At 40.5% G+C, this 25,575-nt stretch overlaps 1 protein-coding gene across 5 annotated transcripts in view; it reads left to right on the forward strand.

The window, feature by feature from the left end:
* The first annotated feature begins 1,420 nt into the window (after nt 1-1,420).
* Nucleotides 1,421-25,575, forward strand: part of RESF1 (retroelement silencing factor 1) — a 28,374-nt gene continuing 4,219 nt past the window's right edge. For 2 of the 5 annotated variants that reach the window (XM_044775302.2, XM_044775306.2), the window contains exons 1-3: nt 1,421-1,591; nt 2,852-2,946; nt 20,148-25,221. In XM_044775302.2, the coding sequence (XP_044631237.2) occupies nt 20,202-25,221 (5,020 nt within the window). In that variant the 5' untranslated portion in view covers nt 1,421-1,591; nt 2,852-2,946; nt 20,148-20,201. Of the gene's footprint in view, nt 1,592-2,851; nt 2,947-9,718; nt 9,770-16,477; nt 16,543-20,147; nt 25,222-25,575 lie in introns of all 5 variants that reach the window. The other 3 variants (XM_044775303.2, XM_044775305.2, XM_044775304.2) reach the window with 3 other exon arrangements.

Consider the following 25,575-nt stretch of genomic DNA (forward strand, 5'->3'; position numbering starts at 1 on the left):
TCTTACTATAGGCATGCTAATGACGTCATGCACTTTTCTAAAACATGTTTTATAAGTTTAGGAGTTAGTGAGCCTTGAGGCTAAGTAGTATGCTCTTGAGAGATCAAGATTGCATCTATAGTCAGAGTCATTTGACCTACCTAGGAGAGACTTTATTTTTGAATGCTGGGAAACACAGGGAGAGGATCTGTAATCTTTGATACGGGACACAGCAGAGAGCAATCTAATCTTTCAGGGGAATCTTTCCTCAGCCTGACAAGTCGGACAACAAGGTTCTTTGTTTGTAACTGGGCTGTAAATATCTCAAAGAGAAGACAGTGTAAAGCCCAGCCCTTGATTAAACATACTTTCAGGTCCTGGAGATCGTGTCCTCTCTTTGCAAGTCTCCTTGCTGGTGACCCTTCAGAGCTGCTGTATTGATGAATGTCAGTTGTACTTCAGGATTGGTGGAAAGACCAAACATTTTTAGAAAATCAGACAAGCTTTACTTTTCTAAGGGAGGCAGGAGAAAATCAGCACAAGCGCAGACAAGGATACACAGCAAAGAGATCAGCAACTTCATCCCAAATAGAGTTCTAGCTTCCTGGGCATTAAATCTTGCTGGGCATTAAGGCTTCCTCAGGCTGTACAGGAGTGGGGTCCGTATAAGACTTTCTGGCAACAAAACTCCCTCTCCCTTGGGTTCATTCCTGCTTGCTCATTTGTGTGGCTTTAGGCACTGGAAAATCCCTTATCTGAGAGCTGCTCTAAGTTATGTGCTAATTCATGTACCCATCTCAGCAATCCTGTGAGGTAAGTATCAGTGTTATTCTCCTTTTACAGATAAGAAAACCGAGCACAGACAGGTTAAGCGATTTTCCCAAGGTTGTATGTCTAGCGAGCGGCAGAGCCAAGATCTGAACTTCAAGGGCAAAGAAATACCCTGCTTTCCATATCGCAAGGACTAACCGCTTCAGCCCTTCCTCATTCTTAATCACTCAGACAGGATTCCCTTGTTTACTTTCTCCTATAAGCTCCCATACAAAAGCTCTATTTCCTTTTCTTTGAGAAAGTTCCTCCGCATTAACGAATGTTCTCTCTACCGCAATAGCCTGGAAAAAATCATCTCCTTACGTTCCACTTGGTGCACTTTCTTTCAAACGTTTTACAGAAAGTTTGTCGACCCCATACTCTAGATCACCGGTTCTGAGACCAGCAGCAACTGCCTGTCCGGGAGACTTGTTAGAGATGTACATTTTCAGCCCCACTTTAGATCTAGTGAAATTGGCAGTTTCCCAGGGGGTGCTCTTCAGTCTCTTTTCACAAGCCCTCCGGGGCGATTCTGGTGCAAGTTAAAGGCAGAGATTCACCGCTCGACCAGTTTCCTGCATCAGACACGTGAACGTAACTTTGCAAACCTCGGCGCGATGCACCGGAGGGCGGGGCTGGCAGCGGCGGCGGCTGCTCCCGGCGGCACTAGGACCGCGGCGGCGCGGGGTCCCGCGATCGGCCCACCCCCGGAGGCGGGCCCGAGGTGACTTAAATCCTGGGGCCCGGGCGGTCGGCGCGTTTTCCCTTCCCTGCTGGCCCGGGCTGCGAGCCGCGCTCGGCGGTAAGTGCGGGGCGGCCCCGGCTGCCCCTCGCTCGCCCCGCGGGCGCCCGGGCGGGGCGGCGGGCTCGGAGCCTAGGGGCCGGCGGGCCGGGGCCGCGCGCTTTTGTTCTGCAGCGGGGAGCGGGCCGCGGGCGCTCGGGCTGCGGGCGGCTCCGGGCCTGGGGCCCCGCCGGCTCCCACGGCCGCCGCCCCGCTCGCTGCCCTGCCCTGCGCTGCTCTGCCCGCCGCCGACGGCCAGCTCGAGGCGGAGGGCGGCGCCTGGCTGTTTGGCTTCCATCGCCTTCCTCCTCCCGGTGGAGGTGGCGGCGGGCGAGCGCGGGGACGCGTTTGTTAAACTCTCAGGCGGGTGGGTGTGAGACGAGCTGTGTTTTTAATTATTTCCTGTCGCTGGTGTGAAAAAAAAAAAATCTTTGTTTTTGCATTGACTGTGTCTGGAGCGTGCCCTCCCTCCTTCCCTCCCCGCCCCCGTGATGCGGAACCCCCGGAACAATCGACTCCGCTTGCATCTCCAAGTGGCCCGCGGACGCGGCCATCCCGGAGATGCTGTCTGTTCCTGAGCAATGCTAGTGCCTCGAGGCATTTTTAAGTGCACAAATGCATACCGGTTTTAAGTGCTCTGGAGGGCCGCGGAATCCCTAAGCAAATGTCCTTAGGGCCCTGAGTTCAGTAGCAAGTTTTCGGGGAATCGTTGCAGTGAAAACAATTGATTTGTAGTACTTTCAACGCCTACCTCCAAAATAAAGAGAACGGCAGGTGATGTGTAGGCGCTTGAGGTGCATTTTCACAGGCGCACCGCAGAGCTTGTTTGGGGATTTTTTCTGCTGCTGTTAGCTGTAAATCATGCTTAAGTTTTATTCAGTGTTAACATGCACGAAGTTTAAGGTTTTAGTTACGTGTTCTTTTTTTCTTGTACACTCGGATTTTCTTTTACTAATCCAATAAAGAAAATTGCTAAGATGAAGTATTTTTGTGTAGGAATGCTAGGACAATATGGACCTGGAGGAGCGCACATGAATTCTAACTTAAGAAGTGAATGATATTTTAGACCGGATTTGGTTTCTGTTACTTTGTACATTTAATAAAAATTCAGTAAACTTAGTATGCTTTTGGTGCAATCTAAGAACACAGTTTTGCACAGCAGTGTCACATCAAGTAAACGTTAGCATGGACTTTTATTATAAATTTCATGTAAATTTTATATAAGTAAATATAATAACTATTTTAAGTTATTGGTTACAAAATGTTTCTCGCTGTCCCTAGGACCAAAGAAGTAAACACTGTGTAGAGAGGCACTGACATATTTGGAGTGAAATGGAAGCATATACAGTAATAGAAGAGTAACATCGTATTTAAAGGTAAGTATGTCACTGCTAAGTAGCCTACTCTAATTTATCTGTTAATGGAGTCGAATTATTGATGAAATGAATCAGCACTGGTTAAAAATTAATGGAACACAATGGATTTGATAATGTAGGGGAGGAAAACTTCCTTTCTTCCTTTTAATGTTCTTTGGCTGGTGTAATAATTAGGTTGACGTAAGACAGATGAACAGGAGAAAAACAAATTTAATTTTGTATGTACAGGAGCCCATGAAAATATGAGACTCAAAAAAGTGATCAAGACAGGCAGCTTTTATATCTTGTAGACAAGGAAACAATAAATTTGTGAAGAATTGACAAGACAGGGATTTGGGCTTGGGGTAGCAAGTTAGTGAAGAAGTAGCGAGATTTGTTAATACCGAGTTCTCAGCACTAAATTCCTTATCTTTGGTGATAAGGATGCCCTCTACCCTCTTAGTATTTGGAGGCTATCTTTCATAGGTTTATTTCTTGCTTTCAGGGGACAAAGGCGATCAGACTGTCCTTGCACTGGCTGTTTCTTAAGTAACTTCAATTCAAAATAATCAAAATGCCAAAGTGGCATATTTTGGGATGGCATATTCTGCTCACCTTCAGTGACAAAGCTTGAGATTGTCATAGCCTGGGAAATTCAGTTGTTCATCTTTGCAGGATGTGGAAGAGGAGACATTTATGATGAGATGACTTTGGTCCAACTTAGGCAGAGTCTACTTAAGATTATTCTCCACATGCTCTGTTTCTTATTTGGTTGTCTTTCTTTTATTATTTCTGGCACACGGGGTTGGGGGAGGGCAGCATAGAACACAACTCTGGGAGAACCATTCCATGAGATAATCAACCTGTAAAGCCAAAGCGATTGTCTCTAGGGCTTCCATTCTGTAAACACCATGCTGTGTTAGGAAACCTGTAATGGTTAAGACCATGGTCCCTGCAATCAAGACTGCTGAGCTTCAGATCTTGGCTTTACCTGTTACTATCTGTATGACCTTGGGGAATTATGATTAACCCCTCTGCCTTGGTTTTCTCATCTGTAAAATGAGGATAACAGTAGTACCTACCTCATAGGATTGTTGTGTGCTAAATTATGACTTTCCTACACATAACACACTTGGAAGAGCTGCTGGCGCATGTTAATTGCTCAATACATCCTAGCTGTTGTCACGTTAGAGGAAGTATGTTTTATGGCCCCAGACAACACCATCTTAGGGGAAATTCAGTTTGCACATTTAAGCTCTAAATCAATTTATCAGCTTTGTGTTGATTAAACCCTTCACCGTAGATCCTGTTGTAGGTTTAGTTTTGTAAGGAAGTGCCAGACCCAGCTGTACTTTTGATCTGCAGCCTTATTTGAAACCAAGAATGCCTCCGTTACGGGCCGGCCCCTGGCCGAGTGGTTAAGTTCATGTGCTCTGCTGCAGTGGCCCAGGGTTTCACTGGTTCCGATCCTGGGCGTGGACATGGCACCACTCATGGCACCACTCATCAGGCAATGTTGAGGTGGCATCCCACATGCCACAACTAGAAGGACCTGTAACTAAGACATACAGCTGTGTAACGGGGGATTTGGGGAGATAAACCAGAAAAAAAAAGATTGGCAACAGTTGTTAGCTCAGGTGCCAATCTTTAAAAAAAAAAAAAAAGAATGCCTCCATTAAATTCTCCAGCCAGGGAAGATTTGCCTGTAAGCCTTGTTTTCCCCTATTGTGTGATGTACAGGGATCTTTCTTCCCACTTAGACTGTCGATGTCTTGGACACAATAGAAGCGCAAATATTTAAGGAATTGATCTAACTTATTGTTTGAGAAGGTATGAAGGTGAATTGCAAGAATCTTTTTTGTCTAACCATGCTGTTGCCACCCTTCCTGCAATCCCCCTTTGGAGGCATACTCTTTGTGAAACAGACCTGGAAAGTATTCAATTTGAGATAAAGAGAACAATTTACCAATTCTGTCTATAGAAATGCAAGTTAAAAATTACTTTGTAATAAGTCTTGTGGATCTTGAAGGATTCTAAATGCTCTGTTGGGAGGCAGCTGTGTAGTGTGCTTATCCTTGAGATCCTAAGTGCTTGTAAATTGAAGGGCAGTGTTGGAGGCTGGCTTGTTGATGCAAATGTCTCAAGTGAGACATTTGTGCATAGTTGTTATGATTGCAGATTTAATGATAATCACTGAGACTCTCTTGAGATGTATTAAATTACAAGACGTCATTTATAAATAAAATCTTCAGCTTGTGGTTAAAATTGCAAAGTGTTAGAAGAAACTGTATCATTCACTTAAGTTTTAAGAAACAGAAATCATAAGCAGATTATTATTTTTTAAGCCTCAGAAGAGAATTTACTGGATTACATAAAGTTTTAAAGGATTGAGACATAGCCTTCTCTTTGAGCCCTGCTGTCTTCAGCATTGACTTCATTCTCAGGCACACCTCCCTTCGTTGGGTGGCCCCAGCACCTCCAGGTATATATCCAGTCAGCTTCATCTTGCACAGAGCACACCGTTTGTCTGGTTGCTCTACCAAAAGACTACAGTTAAATTTCACTGGCTCTCATTGAGTCATTGCTGTGTGCGCTAATAATGCAGAAATACTGTGTTTGGTTTTTAAAACTACTGTTAAGTGATATAATTCACATACTATATTTATATAATTCAGTTCACCCTTTTATAGTGTAAAATGATTTTAAGTATATTCACATATTGTGCAGCCATCACCGCAATTTTAGAACATTTTCCTGACCCCAAAAGATTCTCTATCCTTTTGAGCAGTCACTTCCCATTCGCTTCCAACCCACCCATCCCCAGACAACCATTATGTTAGTTTTCTGTCTCTAGATTTGCATATTCTGAACCTTTTATATAGCTGCCAATCATAACATGTGGTCTTTTGTGAGTCTTCTCTCACCTAGCATGATGTTTTAAGGTTTTCCATTTTAAGGTTTGTCCGTGTGGAAGCATGGATGTACTTTATTCCTTTTCATTGCCAAGTAATATTCCATTGTATGGATATGCCACATTTTGTTTATCCTTTCATCAGTGAATGGACATTTGGATTGTTTCCACTTTTTGGGTACTATGAATAATGCTGCTGTGGACATTCATGTACAAGTGTTTGTATGAACATACATTTTCAGTTCTTTTGGGTGTATACCTACGAGTGGAGTTGCTCCATCATGTGGTAACTATTTTTGACCTTTTGAGAAACTGCCAGACTGTTATTTGATGTGGAGGAACCATTTATATTCTCAACAGCGGTGCGTAAGAGTTTTAATTTGTCCACATCCACACCAACACTTCTTGGTTATAGCCGTCACAGTAAGAGTGAAGTGGTATCTCACTGGGGTTTTGATTCTCCTGATGATGTGTGATGTTGAATGTCTTTTTGTGTACATATTGGCTATTTGTATGTCTTCTTTGGAAAAAGTGTCCATTCAAAAGCTTTGTTGACTTCAAATTTTAACTGTCTTTGTATTGTCAGGTTGTAAGAGTTCTTTATATATTCTGGATTTTAGTTCCTTACTAGTGACTGTAAATGTGAGGGTTTATTTTTGGAATCTGTTTCTTTCATCAATGTCTATCTTATGCCAGTACCACATGGTCTTGTTTACTGTAATTTTGTAATAAGTTTTGAAGTTGGAAATATGAGTCTTCCAACTTTATTCTTTTTCAAAATGAACTTTAGGATCAGGTTTTCAATTTCTGCAAAGAAGACATCTAGGGTTTTGGTAAGAGTTGCACTGAATCCTTAGACCAATTTGGGGAATATTGCCACCTTAACAGTATTAAATCTTCCAGTCCATGAATGTGAGATGTTCTTCCATTTATTTAGGTCTTTAATTTCTTTTACCAAAGTTTTATAATATTCGGAGTATGAGTGTTTCACTTTTATTAAATTTCTTCCAAAGTGTTTTATTCTTTTTGATGTTGCTGTAAGTGGAATTGTTTTCTTAATTTTCTAGATTAAATGTTGTGTATAAATATATTTGATTTTTGTATATTGGGCTTGTACTTCACACCCAGCTGAACTAGTATACTAGTTCTATGAGCATTTTAGTGGATTCCTTGCAATTTTCTATATACAAGATGATGTCTTTCTACAAGTAGAAATGGTTTTACCTCTTCATTTCCAATCTGGATGTCTCTTATTTCTTTTCGCCTAACTGCCAGGGCTGGAACCTCTAGTACAATGTTGAGTAGAAATGGCAAGAGCAGACATCCTTGTCTTGTTCCTGATCTCTTAGAGGGAAAGCATGCTGTCTTCCACCATGAAGTATGATGTAAACTGTAAGAGTTTTTTAGGTGCATTTTATCAAGGTGAAGGTCCCTTCTATTTCTAGTTTGATGTTTTTATCATGCGAGGGTGTTGGATTTTAAAATGCATTTAATTTCCATCATATTAGATGCTTTATCTTTATGTACTGAGAGTATGATGTAGTTTTTGTCCTTTGTTGATAAATTACATAACATTGATTTGTTTTTGATGACTTGAGCCAATCTTGCATTTCTGGGATACGCCACTTGGTCATGGCGTATAATTATATGCTGTTCTGTTTGGTTTGCTGGTATTTTGTTGAATTTTTGCATCTATATTCATAACAGACTGGTCTATAGTTTTATTTTGATTTCTTTTCTGGTTTTGGTGTGAGGGTAATCTTGGCCTCATAGAATTAAGGTGGGAAGTATTCCCTCCTGTTTTATTTTTTAGAAGAGTGTGTAGAATGAGGTTTTTTTTTCTGCTTTTTCTCCCCAAATCCCCCCGGTACATAGTTGTATATTTTAGTTGTGGGTCCTTCTAGTTGTGGCATGTGGGACGCCGCCTCAACATGGCCTGATGAGCGGTGCCATGTCCATGCCCAGGATGTGAACTGGCGAAACCCTGGGCCACCAAAGCTGAGTGCGTGAACTTAACCATTTGGCCACTGGGCCAGCCCCTAGAATTAGTTTTAAACCTTGCAGTTTTTTTATATGATTCATCAGGAAAGCCATCTGGGCCTAACCATTTCTTTTTAGGTAGTTTTTTGGTTACTAATTCAATCTCTTTATAGGTCTATTTAGATTTCCTATATCTCCTAGAGTCAGTTTTAGTCACTGTGTCTTTGGGGGTCTTTTAGGGTTCTATGCCCAATTCCAGTGTGTGTTTGTGAGAGGAAGTTTCTCCCCACATCAACAACAGGCAATTCTCTGGGGACATCAGCTGGGTGTCCTACAACTGAACTCAATTCTGACACTATCTGCCCGGAGATCGCACAGATTCCACAGATTGAGGGCTCAGTCCCACAAGACTGCCCTCACCCCAGATTGTCACCTGTGCTTCTGATCCACCAGCTACAACCCCCTTACCTGTACTTGTGACCCACTGACTATAGGTCAGAGGTTTCTGTGACCCCCTCCTCGGGTTCTGTTAATTTGCTGGAGCGCCTCACAAGATCAAACAGACAGTTTACTTACTAGGTTACTGGTTCATTGCAAAGGATATTAAAGGAAACAAAGTGACAGGCAGATAGGAGAGATGCCTCGGGTGCAATGTGGGATGGGGCGCAGAGCTTCCATGCCCTCTCTGAGGCGTGCCACTCTCTCCGATCTCCATGTTTTCACCAGCCTGGAATCTCGCTGAACCCTCTCCTTTTGGGTTTTTATGGAGACTTCATTACATAGTCACAACTCATTAAATCATTGGCAATTGGCAATTGACTCAACCTCCAGCTCCGCTCCCCTCCCTGGAGATGATGGGGGGAGATGGTACTGAAAGTTCCAACCCCCTAATCACATGATTGGTCCTCCTGGCAACCAGCCCCCATCTTTCAGTGCAGTCCAAAAGTCACCTTATTAACATAACAGAAGACATCTTTAGCACTCTCCTCACTTAGGAAAATCCAAGGGTTTTAGGAACTCTGTGCCAGAGATAGGATAAGACCAAATCTGTATTCCTTATTATAAATTACAATATTGCAAGGAGTTTGTCCTTTTCATCCAAATTATCAAATATATTGGCATACAGTTGTTCATAGTATTCTCATTTTATGCTAGGTTGGTAGTAATGTCCTTATTTCATTCCTGATTTTAGTAATTTGAGTCTTTTTTTCTTGGTCAGTCTAGTGAAAGGTTTATTAATTTTGTTGATCTTTTCAAACACCCAACTTGTGGTTTTGTACCTTTTCTCTATTTTTGTATTCTCATGGATAAAGTTTATGACCACAAAGGTACAATATAGGACCAACAGGAAAAAAAAATATGCATAGGCGAAGACCATAGTGGTCAGGTGCATCTTCTGGGTTCTCCCTCCATGAGAACCGCATGGACATGCTTTCTCTGCACCTGTAGACTGTAGGAAGCATTTATAGCCATTAAAAAGTCTTTTTTTTTTTTAAAGATTTTATTTTTTTCCTTTTTGTCCCCAAAGCCCCCCGGTACATAGTTGTATATGCTTCATTGTGGGTCCTTCTAGTTGTGGCATGTGGGGCGCTGCCTCAGCGTGGTTTGATGAGCAGTGCCATGTCTGCGCCCAGGATTCGAACCCACGAGACACTGGGCCGCATGCAGTGGAGCGCGCGAACTTAACCACTCGGCCACGGGGCAGGCCCCTCCATTAAAAATTCTTTAGGACCCCAAAAAAACATTCATTTATATGGGTTACAATAATATTTACTGCATAAAGAACTAGAACTGAGAAATTCTTTAAAGTATTTCATTTAAAAGTAACAATCCTTACGTGTTAGTATGAATATTTTCCAAAAACAATAGTGAAAATAGTGACATTGTTTTGTATTTTCGCAGATCTCTTATCGACGCCAATAATCCATAATCAATCTATAGATCAAAATTGAGGTGAGTCTATTAGGTGAGCCAGGTCTGAGGACTGTAGCCTTGGGGCTTCCTTCCCACACATCACATATGACTGGACTATCTCTTTTACTACAGTCATGGAATGCTTTGCTAGCACAGCAGGTCAGCGGTCACAAGGTGAGCACAGCAAGTCTGGTCAGTAGGTCAGTGGTCATGAGATGAGCACGGTGGGTCAGGAATTAATCCTTAGTTTCTGGGAAGAAATGCTTATCCTTAAAGAAATGCTAATAAGAGGGGAGTCAACATCCCTATCTTTCTTTTTTTTTTAATGAAGATTGGCACCTGAGCTAACAACTGTTGCCAATCTTTTTTCCTCGTTTTTTCTCCCCAAATCCCCCCAGTACATACTTGTATATTTTAATTGTGGGTTCTTCTAGTTGTGGATGTGGGATGCCACCTCAGCATGGCCTAATGAGCGGTGCCATGTCCGTGCCCAGGATCCAAACTGGGCCGCTGAAGCAGAGCGTGCGAACTTAACTGCTTGGCCACGGGGCCGGCCCCACATCACTGTCTTTAAGGGCATCGTTCTTGGCTTTGGGATGTTGTTAGTGTCTAAAGCAGATGTACAGTGCATGCTCAACAAGCCACGTCAGGCTTTTCTGGAAAAACAAGTTCAGGCTGAATTAGTTTTAAACCAGATGGCTTCCTCATATGCTCCAGTATATCCTATTGCTTTTCAATTATTCATTACTCTTTGATGTCTGGCTTAATACAAAATAGATTCTTCTATCTGCTTCCTTATTCTGTTTTTGCCACATGTTTTCATTGAAGTAGTTGAAGGGTGTTTATTAGATGACAGAAATTCATCTCAGGTAGGTCAGTGCTTTATTGTGGCCCTAAAGATTCACTGCCACAATTTCTAGCAGTTGTTACATTTTCCTTCTACATGACCATGTCACTGGACAAAGTGTTATGGCTAGGGTGGCTTGGAGCATGCAACCGATCAGTTCACAACTGAGTGCTATTCCTTCTCACCCAGCAGAAGCTGCATAACTCCCCTATGCTTGTTGGGGAAGGAAGTCAATAGACCCCAGGGGTCAGGGGTGGGGGGGGGAACGATTAATCCTAATTTACCCCAGGCTTTTGCCACCATCCTCAACGTAACTGCTGGCCAGTGGAAGTTCTTAATCTAAGCTACTTAGAGACTCTCAGCAGCTGCTGACTTGGAGATTGGATGTGCTTGAGAGTGATGTCCTTAGGTTGAAGGTCTGAATACCTCATCCTATTAGTCATGACTTCCTGATTAAGGGAAAGCACATCTGTCTTGTATGCATTTTCTAGACTATAGTTATGGTGCTGAGTTTAACTGATTGCTGGATTGGACATGCCTTACCTGACCCTGCTGACAAGAAGGTAGATTCTGTCTTATAGATCTTTTCTGGTCCTTGAGATCCCCTTGCATCATTAATTTCAACCTTCAGTTCTATCAAATCTGGATCTTAATTCCATCCCTACAAAATGCCTCTCTTGAGGTTCTTGCAACCCTCTCAACAGAACCTGGGACAACCGGCGTGAACACTGGAATGTGGCCCATCATGACAGAAATTAACTGACGGGGTAACAGTTTTATCAGATTTCTCTTCAGAGGCATTGCAGCCTGCTTTTCTGTTCAGTTCTACTCAAAGAGTTTGTCCTCCTCAAGAGGCACAGATTTGGCTCACTCCATTGTAATAAGTGATGCTTAGACTCCTGATACAATTTGTACCCCAATGGAATATCGCGCCTTGTGGAGCTTACGCTTGCCTGGCAAACACTGATCGTGTAGTTGGGGCAGTTGTCAGGGATTCCTAGATATTTGAGGCCACCATCCCTCCAGTGGATCATGTTTCCTTGAGGTGGGTACCCAGAGGGCTCTAAAATGACTTGCGAGGCAGAACTCCAAAGAAGGATAACTGACTTCTTTGTGTGTGCTCTGTGATCTTTCCTTCCCACTTCAGGGAATAATATAACTAGACAAAGTGTTCTGAAATTCGTCTCTGACCTCTGCACTGGAGACATCACAAACTAGTGTAAACTTTCTAGCCCGAATGATAGTCAGTGGCATTTCTCTGAACTCTCTGCTGGCCAGTCGTGGTGGAATATATGTGATTGCCAATACCCCATGCTGTACCTAGATCAATAAGTCCGGAAAAGGAGAGCAGTTTATTTCCCTCTCCCCTGTTCTCTCAGGGAGAAAGCCGTGTGCCTCTCACTGGTGAACGTCGGCGGTATCTGGGATGTACCTCGCTGGCTTGGCTCCCTATGAGTAGCCTGATTGTGGCCTGACCTCCACATAAGGCCAGATTGTCCTATCGGGAGTCACAGTCTAATCACTCCTCCCCAGTGTTGCCTAAGAGAAAGTACAATTAATTGGCGTGTTTGGTTGAGTGGCCTGGGCTTCTGAATAGAATTTATAGCTGGATACATGAAAAATTGGAAGGTCGAGATGTAGATAAACAGCTTCCTGGTGCCTTGATGACCTTTCTCTTCTCATAGGCTGCAGAGGCAAAGTGTAATCTCAGTCTGACCCACACCTTGGCAGGACACCCTGCAGGTCCTCCCAGAACAAAGACTGATAAGCAGCCTTGTGAGAGATAGCCCCAAGGTTGTTTCTCCTCTGCCTCCCTAGTGTCAGTTGAGCACAGGACTCTCCCACCTCCCTTCCTCTTGGGGTGTAGCTGCAGGCTATAAAATGGCTATAGGTTAGAGTTGGCTCCTCAGCAGCCTGGTAGCCACCTTGGTGTCACCTTGGTATCAGTGGGATTAGAGACACTGAGGTTGGTTTTGCTGTTCCAGTAAGTAGTAAACTATATGTGAATTCATTTAGTGTTGTCTCCTTTCTTTCTATGGCACTGTGGAGAGCCTGCCTAACAGTTGTGTTAGTGGGACTTCTGGCCCTACTAGCCATGACCCTACTGCTTAGGGAGGACTCCTGGACTTCATTCATTTGTTGTTACACTTAGATGTGACAATGTATGTAAAGCGTTCAGCACACTTCTTGACGTGGTGTAAATTCTCAAATGTTAGCTGTTATTATTTGTGGAGTTGTATTATAAAATAATGTACAATTTAGAATAATCTATTCTTGAAAGCCCAATTCAAGGGCTGATAGCATAATTTCTCCTGTGAGTAAAGATACAAAAAGCCAGAGCTGGAGAGAATAGGTTGAGTCAATCAGGATGCTTTCAGAATTCCTGAAAAAAGTGGCTTTTATACTGAAGTGGTGGTGTTTGTGGTTTTGTTGGTTTTTATAGAAGTATCTGTAGCTTTTTCTAATGCAAATCAGTTTTTCAGTGAAAACTTCTGGCTTTCCTCCATTTAACCACATCAGTGGACACTCTCCAAATAAACTTTGGTTTGTGGACCACATTAGAAATGGAACTTACAAAACCATAAGGGAAAGTTCCAATTTAAAATACCAAAACAGATTTATGTTTTTTTCAGGTAGGAGAGGAATATGACATATATTTCTTAAGAGGGCCTATATTTTTGAGGTACTTGAAATGCTTACGGAGGAAATCATGTAATGTTTATGGTTGACATAGATGTAAAGGGAGGGATGGGAACTTTTTCCCATCTACAAGTTTAAATAGGGACTTCTCTTTAAGTTGGTGTTCAGCAATTATAGATAATGTTTATTCATTTGACATTACTGAAGCCTGCTAGACATTGTCTAGATAGGTGCATCCTTTGGATGACCCTGAGACACAATCTTTTCTTATGCCTATCATCTTGGCTATAATAACATTATCTTTCTCTCTAATAGTGTTGCAGTTTCTTTGATAAATTAATGGTCATCCTTGGATATAAGACAATTCTTGATGTGGCTCAGTTTGTCCTTTCATCTTCTACTTCTTACTATTTCATCTGACCTATAGCAGGCCTGGCTGTGGCAAACCATAATATAAGGTCTATTTTCATAGAGTTCTTTCTGTTTATGAGTGTGTGTGCTTGTGCATTTGTGTTTAAGGTAGATATTAATATGATTATTCCTAAAAGGTATGATTTTTAGGTTATCTCTTTGCTTTGTTATTTTCTTTCGTAAGGCTAACTTACAAATAAAAGAAGCTGCTGGGTTGACGAATTTTCAGTTAAACTACATTCTGTGCATTGTGTGGACATAGAATATTTTAAAATGAAAAAAGTTCACAAATCTTTTCTTAACCTTAGTGAGGTCTTTATGAAAATTTTATGTGAAAATCCACATGGGTTCTTATGTTTATTGTCTCCTGTAGCCGTTCACTTCCCTTTTTTTCTTGCTTCACAAATTAATCTTAATTTTGCAATTCACAACTTGCTGTTCACAACTTCCTATACTTTTGGATTTTTGGTGACTTGCTTCTTCCCAGTTTTCTTACAGGAAGTAATAGTAATATCATATAAGATTTAAATCAAAAACTGTCAAACTGAAAAGATAGACTTTGTCTACTTCCAGGATATAAGATGTTTTTAATTTCAAATTTAAAAAGGCTGTGTTCGTGATGACACACAGGCAACCTCCACGGACTGTCTCTTGAGGAGTATGTGAATTATGGCTCTGACTTACCCCAGTTTGGGACATAGCACTTTATCAACATGAACGCACAAGGGCTGCTTGCCTCCCAGTGAGGGCCACCACATCTTATCAGTGTCAACATATTAGTATGGCCAGTTCTTCAAACTGTAAAACCTACAGCCAAATGCATCGGATTAGTAGAACCAAACTTTGCAGTAAGTAGTGTATCTAGGATCACTGTTTAGAGTTCCCTAATTTATCTGTGCCAGCCCTGGTGGTCTAGTGGCTAAGATTCGACACTCTCACAGCCATGGCCTGGGTTCAACTCCCAGTCAGGGAACCACACTACCCATCTGTTGGTTGTCATATTGTGGTGGCTGTGTGTTGCTGTGTTGCTGAAAGCTATGCCACTGGTATTTCAAATACCAGCGAGGTCACCCATGGTAGACAGGCTTCAGCGGAGCTTCCAGACTAAGACAGATTAGGATGGGGGACCTGGGCAGCCACTTCCGAAAAGTGTTGGCCATCAAAACCCTACGAGTAGCAGCAGAACATTGTGTGATATAGTGCCGGAAGGTGAGAGGATGGTGCACAAAACTAAGCAGGGTTCTGCTGTCCTGTACACAGGGTTGCTAGGAGTCAGAACTGACTCCACAGCATGACAAAAATAGCCAGTCATGGCAAGGATGTTCCTAGGAGAATTACCCACAACAGAATATAGGAATCTGGTGGTTTGATAGCCTGATGGCACCTGCTCCTGTTACTGGGCTGCTGACCCTTTCACACTTGACAAGAGTACTTGGCGTACTAGATCCGATCCACGGTAACTGCCAGAGAGGAGAGAACCCTAAACCTACAGAGCAACCAGTGGCTAATTATTCACTAATCTATAATTTAAGATACTCTTTTTTTTTTTTTTTTTAATCCCACTGGAAACAAATGTGGGTGTGTATAATGTGTTCAAAACTTCTATTTCCTTGTTGATTTTTCTGCCTATTTGTTCCTATTTGTTATTGGAAGTGGGGAATTGAAGTCTTTGACTCTGAGAATTGCCTCTTTCTCCCTTGTTTTTGCTTCTTGTATTTTAATGCTCTGTTAGGTGCATATATGTTTACAATTCTTAGATCTTCTTGGTGGATTGACTCTTTTATGGTTGTGAAGTGTCTCTCTATCTCTAGTAACTTTTTTGCTTTAGTCTATTTTGTCTGATAATAGTACAATCACTCCACCTTTCTTGTGACTGCTGTTTGCATGATACCTTTTCCATCCTTTTGCTTTCAATCTGTTTGTACCTTTGGATCTAAAGTGTGTTTATTGGAGATAGCGTATAGTTAGATAGCTTTTTTTTTTCACCTGACATTCTCTGTCTTTGGGATTATTTAATCCATTCACATATAATGTTATTGATATAGATGGAGTTACGTCTGCTGTTTTTACTTTTTGTTTTCTATGCCTTATGTCTTTTTTGTTCTTCCTTTACTATTGTCTTTTGCATTAGGTGAATATTTTCGAATGTAACATCTTAATTTCTTTAATGATTTTTTCACTATATGGTTTTTAGTTATTTAATTACTTAAAAATTTAGATGAAAGCACAGATTACTTCCAAAAATCATTCTTATTTCTACCTTTAAAGGCGTTAAGCATTTAAAATCTGATTTATTATACTTGTGATTTTTAACCAAGTTAAAAGACTGTCACTGGTGTGGGGGTGAAGAGTTGAAGAATGTGGGGCCCAGTGAAGTTAGTGGTTGTGTTCTTTGAATACTAGCGGTCCTAGAGTGTGTGTGTGTGTGGGTGTGCACATGCGTAAATGACCTAATCCAGTAGAGACAGGTTGATCCTAGGAATAAGGGGGAGGGGAGCAGGATTTAAAATGTAGAGGTTTGATGAGAGGAAGATCATTTCTGTCCCTGTAAACACAGATTACATTTACAAGGATGCATGTTTTCTAGATTTGGGGATGGGAGGATGGCAGATGGGGCTATTTTTTCCCTCTGAAATATAAGCAGCTGAGTAGGGGTGCACATGTATGGGTTGGAGTGACTGGGGACCAGGGAGGGAGAGCAAAGGTCTTAGAGAATGGGAAAATAAAATTACTTTCAGTATTAATATAATTTCGTTAAAATGAAGTAGAATTGTTGGGCAGTGTTGAGTTTGCTGTTTGTGTTCATGAAGTAAAATCTGTCTACTGGCTTGTGGATTTTCTTCCCCCAGAACACTTCTGCTACTCCTGTGCAGAGAAGGAGATTCTTAAGTTCAGCCGTAGCTGGGGTTTGTCGGTGAGTCTCACTGCTGTCACAGGTGAAGGGTGATGAGTGGGCAGGGTAAAGATTTGGGGCAGAAGAGTCTATGTTTCTAAGAGAGATTAAAATGATAGACCCAGGGAATCCTTTCTCTGGAAGTCTCAGTTACAATATATTCTCAAAAGGTCTAGGAATACATTGTATCCAAAATTAGAGACTTTGAGTCAAAAAACTTTTAACTCCCTCCCTGTCATTTAGGTTGTGCAGGGGTGCTTTTCCACATTTGTTTTCTTCTGTGCCGCAAAGGAGAAGGAAAGGAAGAAAGCCCCAATTTACTCATTAAGGTCATTGTCTTCCTACCCACAGGCTCTATGTTAATCTGCTGGGGCTGCCCTAACAAAGTAACAAAGTAACAGATTGAGTGCCTTAAACAACAAAATTTGTTTCTTCCAGTTCTAGAGTTCTTAGAGTTCAACATCAAGGTGTTTGGTTTCTCCTGAGGCCGCTGTCCTTGGCTTGCAGGCAGCCACCTTCTCTGTGATCTTATGTAATGTAGTCTTTGCTCTGTGTGCATACACCTGGTGTCTCTCTTATAAGGACACTGGACCTATTGGATTATGGACCCACGCATATGACCTCATTTAGCCTTAATTACCTCCCTAAAGGCTCTGTCTCCAAATACAGTCACACTAGGGGTTAGGGCTTCAACATAGGAAGAGTGTGTGTGGGGGGGGTGGGGTGGGGCGGGGGGGACACAGTTGGGTCCATAACAGCCTCCTACCCCTAAGTTCACTTAAGAACTAGGGGGGAATTATTAACTCATTAGCAGAAGTGCTGCTTTTGACTTTGTGCTACACTCCTACCTGATCATTCCGTTGTCTATTAAGGCACTTTCCTGGGCGAAGGCAGGTGAGGACTGTAAGATGTTTTATCTTGGGATTTGTTTTTAATCCAAAAATGTCCCAGTCTTTTTCAGTCTGTTAGTGAGTACACTGTGACCCAGAACTTAATAGATCTGAAAGATCTTTGATGGTTTTGGATTTTCTACATAACCTCTGTGAATAGTCGGTTTTATGTTTTCTTTCCCAATTCTTATGCTTTCTAGGATCTCTGGTACTGATGAATAGAAGGGGTGATAGTGGCATCTTTGTCTTGTTGTTGCCCTAAATTTTTCATGCTACCATTTATCAAAATTAAGGAAATTTCTTTTCATTCTTGGTTTGATACAAATTGTTCTTTTAATAAATGGATGTTGAATTTTTTTTTTTTTTTTTTTTTTTGGCTTGAGGAAGATTAGCCCTGAGCTAACATCTGTGCCAGTCTTCCTCTATTTTGTATGCTGGATGTCTCCACAGCATGGCTGATGAGTGGAGTAGGTCCATGCCTGGGATCTGAACCCGCAAACCCGGGCCGCTGAAGTGGAGCATGCAGAACTTTAACCACCCGGACCCTGGATGTTGAATTTTATTAAAAGTTCTTGCATCTACTGAAATGATCAGGATTTTTAAAAGTTATCATAATGTAATTACTTTAATTTTGAAAAGACCAAACCTTGTATTCCTATAATAAACCCAATTTGTTCATGGTTATCATCTTTTTCGTTTATCACCCCATTTGGTTTGCTGACATTTCGTTTAGGATTTCTGCATTTTTGTTTCTGAGAGATTCGCTTCTTCGTTTTTGTTCTTTTCAGCTTTTGATATGAGAGCAGCAGTAAATGAGCTGCGAAATTTCTTCTCTTTTATCCTTTTAAAGAGGTTATATTGGATTATTTCTTCCATAAGTGATTGGTGGAATACTCCAGTAAAGTCTACATAGGCCTGGCATTTTCTTTGTGAAAAGATACTTAGTTGTATTTTCTTTAAAGAGATATGGTATTCTTATTATGTCAGTCCTGATTAGGTGTGCTTTTCAAGGAATTTCTCCATTCCACCTAAATTTTTAAATGTATCAGAATAAAGTTACTCAGAATAAATACTTACCATTTTAATGTCTGTAGGGTGTAGTGATAGCCTCTTTTCACAATATTGTGTTTCCTTTTTTTAATCATCAGTTGTCAGAGGCTTATTGGTATTTATTATTCTTTTTAAAGGGCCAACTTGTGACTTGTTGAATCTCTGTTTTTGTTTATTATTTTGTTTATTGCACTCTGACTTCATTTTCCTTGGGTTAACTTGTTACTATTCTCACTTCTTGTGATAAATGCGGACATTCTTTCCCAGTTTTTTAAAACTAAATCTATTTAATGTTATAAATTGTCCTCAAGTCTTATTTGAACATGGGGATGAGAGCCTGTTATGAACTGAATTGTGTTGCCCCAAATTCTTGTTGAAGCCCTAACCTCTAAATTTGGAGGTTGTATTTGGAGATGGAGCCTTTAGGGAGGTCATTAAGGTTAAATGAGGTCATAAGGTGGGGCTCTGATCTGATAGGACCTGTGCCTTTATAAGTACAAGAAGAAACACCAGGGAGCTCACTCTTGCAAAAGCTCTCTATTTCTCTCTCTCTCTGCATGAGTATAAAGTCAGTTCCTTATTTCTCAATTTTCTGCTTACCTTTCTCTATAATTTCTGTATCAATTCCCTTGTGAGAATTAATCTGAATTATTTTAATCCTTTGAAAATTGAGAATTGCTTATGGCCCAGCCGTGTGGTCAATATTGGTAAAAATTCTATGCGCACTTGGCAAAAACGTGTGTTCTGCAGTTGTTGGGTGTCCTCTTAATATGTTTGAGTGAAGTTTGTTCAATTTTGTTACTTTAATCTGTCTTTCCCCTATCATTTACTATGGTTATGGATTTGTTTTTAGATATACTGTTGGTAGGGTGTAAATTATTTCAACCTTTTTGGAAGGCAGTTTATCACTATGAAAAGAATTTTAATGTCCTTTGACACATTGATTTCATTTCTAGGAATTTCTGGAAACATTTATCACAAATATAATAGCATATAAACAGAAGAATGCTTACTAATGGATAGTTTATAAGTGCAGAAACTTAAGAATACCAAATATCCATCAAAATGAAGGACTGGTTAAATGGAGGTATAACCATATAGTGAATGTTATTGCAGACAATGAAATAGATATATGTGTAGTGAAATGACAGCATAATCCTAAGTATAGTAGTGAGAATCAGGCAAACTGTAGCCAGTGTGTTTGGCAGGATTCCGTTTGTTTCAAAAGATGAGGTTTTATTTATGTATTAGTGTTTTTTATGTATGGAAATTTTCTGAAAGACGAGATAGCAATAGATATCCTAGGGAGTTAGACATTGGGCGTCAACAGTAAGGACTTTTTACTAAATGTTTGAACTTGTCTTTTTTCTTCTTTTTACAGTGAGCTTGAGTTATTTAGAATAAAGACCTAGTTAAAAGCAGAAAGTGATTACCACTTAAGTGTAACAAACAAAATGCTACCTGTATTGTGTAGAATGAATTCCTGTTAAATACCCCAGAAATTTCATTGTCATTTGCCGTATTTATTGTTGCATCTTCCTCGAATTAAAGATGAGATTTTGTCTAATCTGAGGCTTCAGGAATTGCGATAGGTAGAGTCAGCATTGGTGTTAAGGTTAACTAATTTTCCCAGAAGTTCTATCTAGGCAAAACAGCTTTTTAATAAAACATCTTTATTTTCTACAGGTTCTGACATTCAAACAACTGGCTTTAGTACACTGCTACTACATCAAATCAACAATGAATTGGAATACAAAACCAGAGAGCGTTGCCTTACCACCACAGTATCCTAAAAACCAAACATCTTTTTTGGAGCAGGCTTTGATAAACACACCATCTCAAAGTTCTTTAAACTGTCCTGGAAGTAATCAAGAAGCATGCATGTTTTTCAGTAATTCAAATCCAGTTTCACAGCCGCTGCTCAACATGAGAAATTACAAAACTCCTCAACAAATCCCTCTTTCTGATATGCATAGTGGGACGATTGTGGCCTCACAAACTTCAGTAGAAAGAATAACGTATGCAAATGTTAAAGGACCCAAACAACTAAATCACAATTTGCAAATGTCTTCAGGAGTTACACAAAATGTATGGTTGAACTCACCAATGAGGAATTCTGTGCTTTCTCATACAGGGGCAAATCTCTCTCAGCAAACTAGTTTTGGAACAAATGCCCCCAATGTACACCCATTACAGAATCAGTTTGTAACATCAGATACCTATTCTATGCAACTACAGATGATCCCTTCTAGTTCTGGAAGCGGTCCTGTAACTTATCAGGGAAACCCGAGACTTAACCCACCTTTATCAGAGCGACAGGTTGATTGGGCACAACAGTATCCATCCAATGGACTGACTTATCCAGATTATAGAACACTTCCAAAGCAATACAGTTATTCATCACGAAGCTATTTGCAAGATCCTACTCAGAAACAACACTCTCTGCCGGCTGCATCATTACAAGTTAAAAATAGTCACCCTCCAAATTCTGCACTGACTTTACAGTCAAAGCAAGCTGCAACTATACAGTCATATCAATATTCGGTTGCTCAAACTGACAGAAGACCTCCTCCTCCTTATGACTGTAGATATGCCAGCCAGCCTTTGCAAAGTACTCAGCATATTATTAAACACTCTTCTGTGGAAGTTCCTCAGAGTCAAGAAATGCATTTACCTGAAATGAGGAAAGAATTTTATAGAGGCTTTCAACAGCAGTGGCAAAACCTTAACGAAAATGTCAGCAGGACTGGAAATTCCTGTAACTTGAAAGTAAATTCCAATGTCAGTCAGCCTTATAGTGAACCCATTAGATCTTCGCTGGATGGCGTTCAGACTCTTCCTGAAAATAATCCAGAGAAAAGAGTGGATGCTTGCAATCTAACTTCAAATCAAGTACTAGACACAAGTGTCGCGAAAGAAAAGTTAGTGAGAGATATTAAAACATTAGTAGAAATAAAAAAGAAGTTTTCGGAACTCGCAAGGAAAATTAAAATTAATAAAAATCTTTTGATGGCAGCAGGTTGTGTTAAAACAACTAATACCTCTTATAGTGAATTGGCTCAAAATTCTGAATTGTCTCATCAAACTGCCCAAATCCAGTCGGGACCACTGGTAACCCCAGTCACTCTAGAGGCTGCAAAGGATAAACCACCACCAGCTATGGAATCTGTAGAAGAAACAAATCGAACACAGCATACATTGAATTCCAACATTCAGGACACCAATTGCAGAAATTTTAACCAAGTCAATTCCATTTTACAAAATCCTGTCTGTTCAGAAAAGTTGCCAGTGCCAAACCAGTTACATGAGTTGAAAATTATGACTTCTTTAAAGACATCAGCTGTTGAGATTACCCAGGCAACATTAAATAACACTCAGTTTTCATCCGGAAATTTTGTCGATGTTGAACAAAATGTGCCAACAAATTCTGAAACAACTTCTTTTCCTCAGTCTACGTCTTTTGAGGAATATGTTTCAAGATATCCAAATAAAAATAAACTAATTCTCAGTCTACTTACACAAGGAGATAAAACTCAGAGGAAATTATCAAAAGATGCTAATAAAACTATTCAGGATTCTAAACCACATAGTTTTGAAAGGAATCCAAATACCCAAATCATTGATAACCAGCCGAATTTGAAAACCGTGGAAACTCCAAGTACTTGTAATATAAATGCCAAGATTTCAGACGATTCATTTTGCCTTGAGGGTAAATCCTCAGCAAATGGAATGTCTTCTAAAAGTGACAGTCACTGTCCCATGGAATTGCTAGCAACATGTCTTTCTCTGTGGAAAAAACAACCTTCAGAAACTACAGAACAAAAACAGTGTAATGGGTCAAGAACAAACACAACAGCAGTTGGAATTTCAAAGCCTGTGGAAATCTGTGACAAAAGTCCATTTTCACTTGTGGGAAATTCTCAGAATAAGAAGGTAAACAGTTCACAAGAATCAGCTTTGTCAATGGTAGTGCAGAATTCTGAGTCTTCAGGTGCAACTGTTACAAAGGGAACAGAACTTCAGATTGCTATAGTGTCACCCTTAATTCTTTCAGATGTCAAAACGTTATCTGTCAAAGAAATAACACCTGAAGCTTCACCTGAAGCAATGTATCCAGTTATTAAAGAAGGCAGTGTTTGTAGCTTACAAAATCAGTTGGCAGAAAATCCTGGAGTTACTGCTGCTTTGAAGGTTAATGAACCAGTAGCAAGTACGACAGCAAGCACCAAGATTTTCCCACTGTTTCAGAAGGAAAAGCAAAATGAGTCAACTAAGGGTCATTTAGAAGGCACACCTAATACTAATCAAGGAAAGCATACCAAATCAGAACCAGATATCCTTTATCTTGTGGGTGATTGGCAAGCCTCCTGTACCTCAAGGGACAGTGATATCGTGAATGTTGATGCATTACAGATTGATAATATCTGTTCTCTTGCTGAAGGTAATACATCTTATAATTCCCAAATAGCAAAGATATTCAACTCACCCCCTTTGAAAAAGGTTGAGGCACAGAAACCTTCTCTCCCCAATCACCAAGTGATTAGTAGTGAACAACAATTAGATAACATCACTGAAAATAGAGACTCTGGTTTTCAAAAGGATAATTTTGGACAGTGCACAGATATCTCAGATAAAATACCTGATCAGTCAAAGTCACTGCAACTTGCAGAATCATCATCTTTAAAGAATGTTGAGGCAGATAGTGGCATTGTAGAGGAAAGCAATCTGGAGCACATCACTAAAACAGAGAGCATGGCCAATGATCTGTGTTCGGTGGTTGCTAGTCAGCAGGATAGTTTCCTGGAGGAAATCGATATGTCCTGCGATTACACTGCCCAAGATCCTGCAAGAAATGAGGTTCTTGATGATAAGACATCCATCTTATACCTACGTGATCAGCTATCAGAACTTTTAAAAGAGTTTCCCTATGGTATTGAAGCTGTGAACAGACGTAACGGTTCTGTGGCCTCCAAATTAACAGACCAGATCTCAAAAGATCAAACTTGTGATGAGATTGGTTGTGACTCCAAAGACTCAACAGATTCAACAGACCAAATACAAATTACTATATTAAGCTCAGAGGAAATGAAAGAATTATTTCCAGAACAGGATGATCAAGCCTGTGAGGCAGACAAGTTGACAGAACCTCAGAAAGAAAAGCCTGTCACAAAAGAAGGGAGCCAGTGTGACCCACAAGCACGTACAGATGGAGAAAGTTCTGATTCTGTAACAGTGGATTCAGAGAAAGACGATGTCCGTTGCTGTGCATTGGGGTGGCTCTCTATGGTTTATGAAGGAGTACCCCAATGCCAGTGTAATTCCGTCAAAAACTTGACTTCAGAGGAAGAAAAAGGGAAAGATCAGTGTCCTCCTTCGGAGACCAATAGTTGTAAACAAGGAGAGGGCACCTCTGATAGCGATGACCCTATTGGATTTAATAGTCCTCTAAATAATGATCCGAAGGTTCCTCTGTCTCCTCCAGATGGTAGAAAGCATTTTCCTTTGATGGAACAAGGCAAGAATATAACAGATATATCCCAACTAAAAGGTAACAGCTCACCAAGGTCAGAACAAGAATCATCTAGTCAGTTTTTATCTAAAGGTGATAAAAAACTAGATTCCTTGCAAAGTTACAAACGAAAAGGAAAACTGCAGTTTCATGAGATAACTTTTCACTCCGGTCACAAAATGACAAAATTTTCACAAGAGAGCCTGCAGAAGAGACTCATGGCACCAAACGCATGTCCACTGAAAACAAAGATGGGTTTTTTGACAAATAAGAATAAAGATCTACATATGAAGAAAGGTTCGTTGCTGTCAGTATCACCAGAAAAGAGAAAACTCAAAGCAGGAGGCTGCACACAAAAAATTTTGGAAAAAAGGAAGTTAGACGAAGGAAACCAACTTGTTTCAGAGATAAAGAAGAAGAAATGTGATAAACGAGAGCAGAATAGAAATGTGGGAGGTGGTACATTTAAGTTATGTAATTTTTTGGCAACCTCAAATGAAAGAGCCAATGTTAAAGAAAAGACAGTATCAAATGTTAAGTCTTCGGGCTCCAAGGATAGTGCATCTAAATTTAATAGAGTTCTAGCACAGAAGGAGTTTTTACAAAGGCAGAAGTATAAAGAAGCTAGGGGTAGCAAAGCATTAAAAAGATATGCGAAGAATGTACCATGTGATTCTGAATACATCAGGTCCAGTAAACTTGCTATGCGAGTAGGGAGTTGTGGGAAACCAAACGAGAGACAGATTAGCAGCATGCAGACCTCGAAAGAACCTGTAAATATTTATGTAAGCCTTGATAAAAACCTCAAAACCCACCATTCTGAGGAGTCTAAAACATACATTTCGAGGAATGTTAAAGGAACAGTGGGTGGAAAGCAGGCTGATAAAATGTGGATTGATAAAAGCAAATTAGACAAAAATTTAGCCAATGTAAGTAATGAAGTTGAATTCAGCCAAACGTCTTCCCAAACCAAGGATCAAAGGAAACTCTACCTGAACCGAGTCGCCTTTAAATGCACTGAACGGGAGAGCATCTGTCTCACGAAATTGGACGGTTCACCCAGGAAGCTTAATAAAGAGAAGAGACCAGAAAAGAAACCTAAGAGCCTTTTGCTTGTGAAAGATACCACAGAAAAATCAAGAATGCTGGAGTTTAAATTATGTCCAGATGGACTAATAAAGAATACAAACCCTGCTGAAGACTGGAAGGATCTGCAGCTTTGTCCTAGAAAGAAGCAGGCTCCTGTGCAAGGTCCGGTATGAATTTTTGATAGTTAGTGTCCGCACCATTGTAAAGTATTGTGGGTCAGCAAGTGGCACCTCTCATGCTATCTGGGTAGCTAGGCAAGACTTGAGTGCCCTTACTTGGTATTTGTTTTTCCTCAGTAAATCAGTGGCTTGTTGGGCAATATTTAAGTTTATCTCCTCCTTATTGTAAATTGTATGTAATTTGTACTAAAGTTGAGGTATATAAAATTGTAAGGTTTGCCAAATACGAAAATTTCATTTTGTACCAAGAAGGCCATATCGTGAAAAACATTCTTTGTGCTGAGTTAGAAAACTGTCAAGTATACATTATCTCAGGAGTCTTGTTTTTGTTGATTCT

This window comes from Equus asinus, chromosome 22 (genome assembly GCF_041296235.1).
Source record: "Equus asinus isolate D_3611 breed Donkey chromosome 22, EquAss-T2T_v2, whole genome shotgun sequence".
NCBI classification, from domain to species: domain Eukaryota; kingdom Metazoa; phylum Chordata; class Mammalia; order Perissodactyla; family Equidae; genus Equus; species Equus asinus.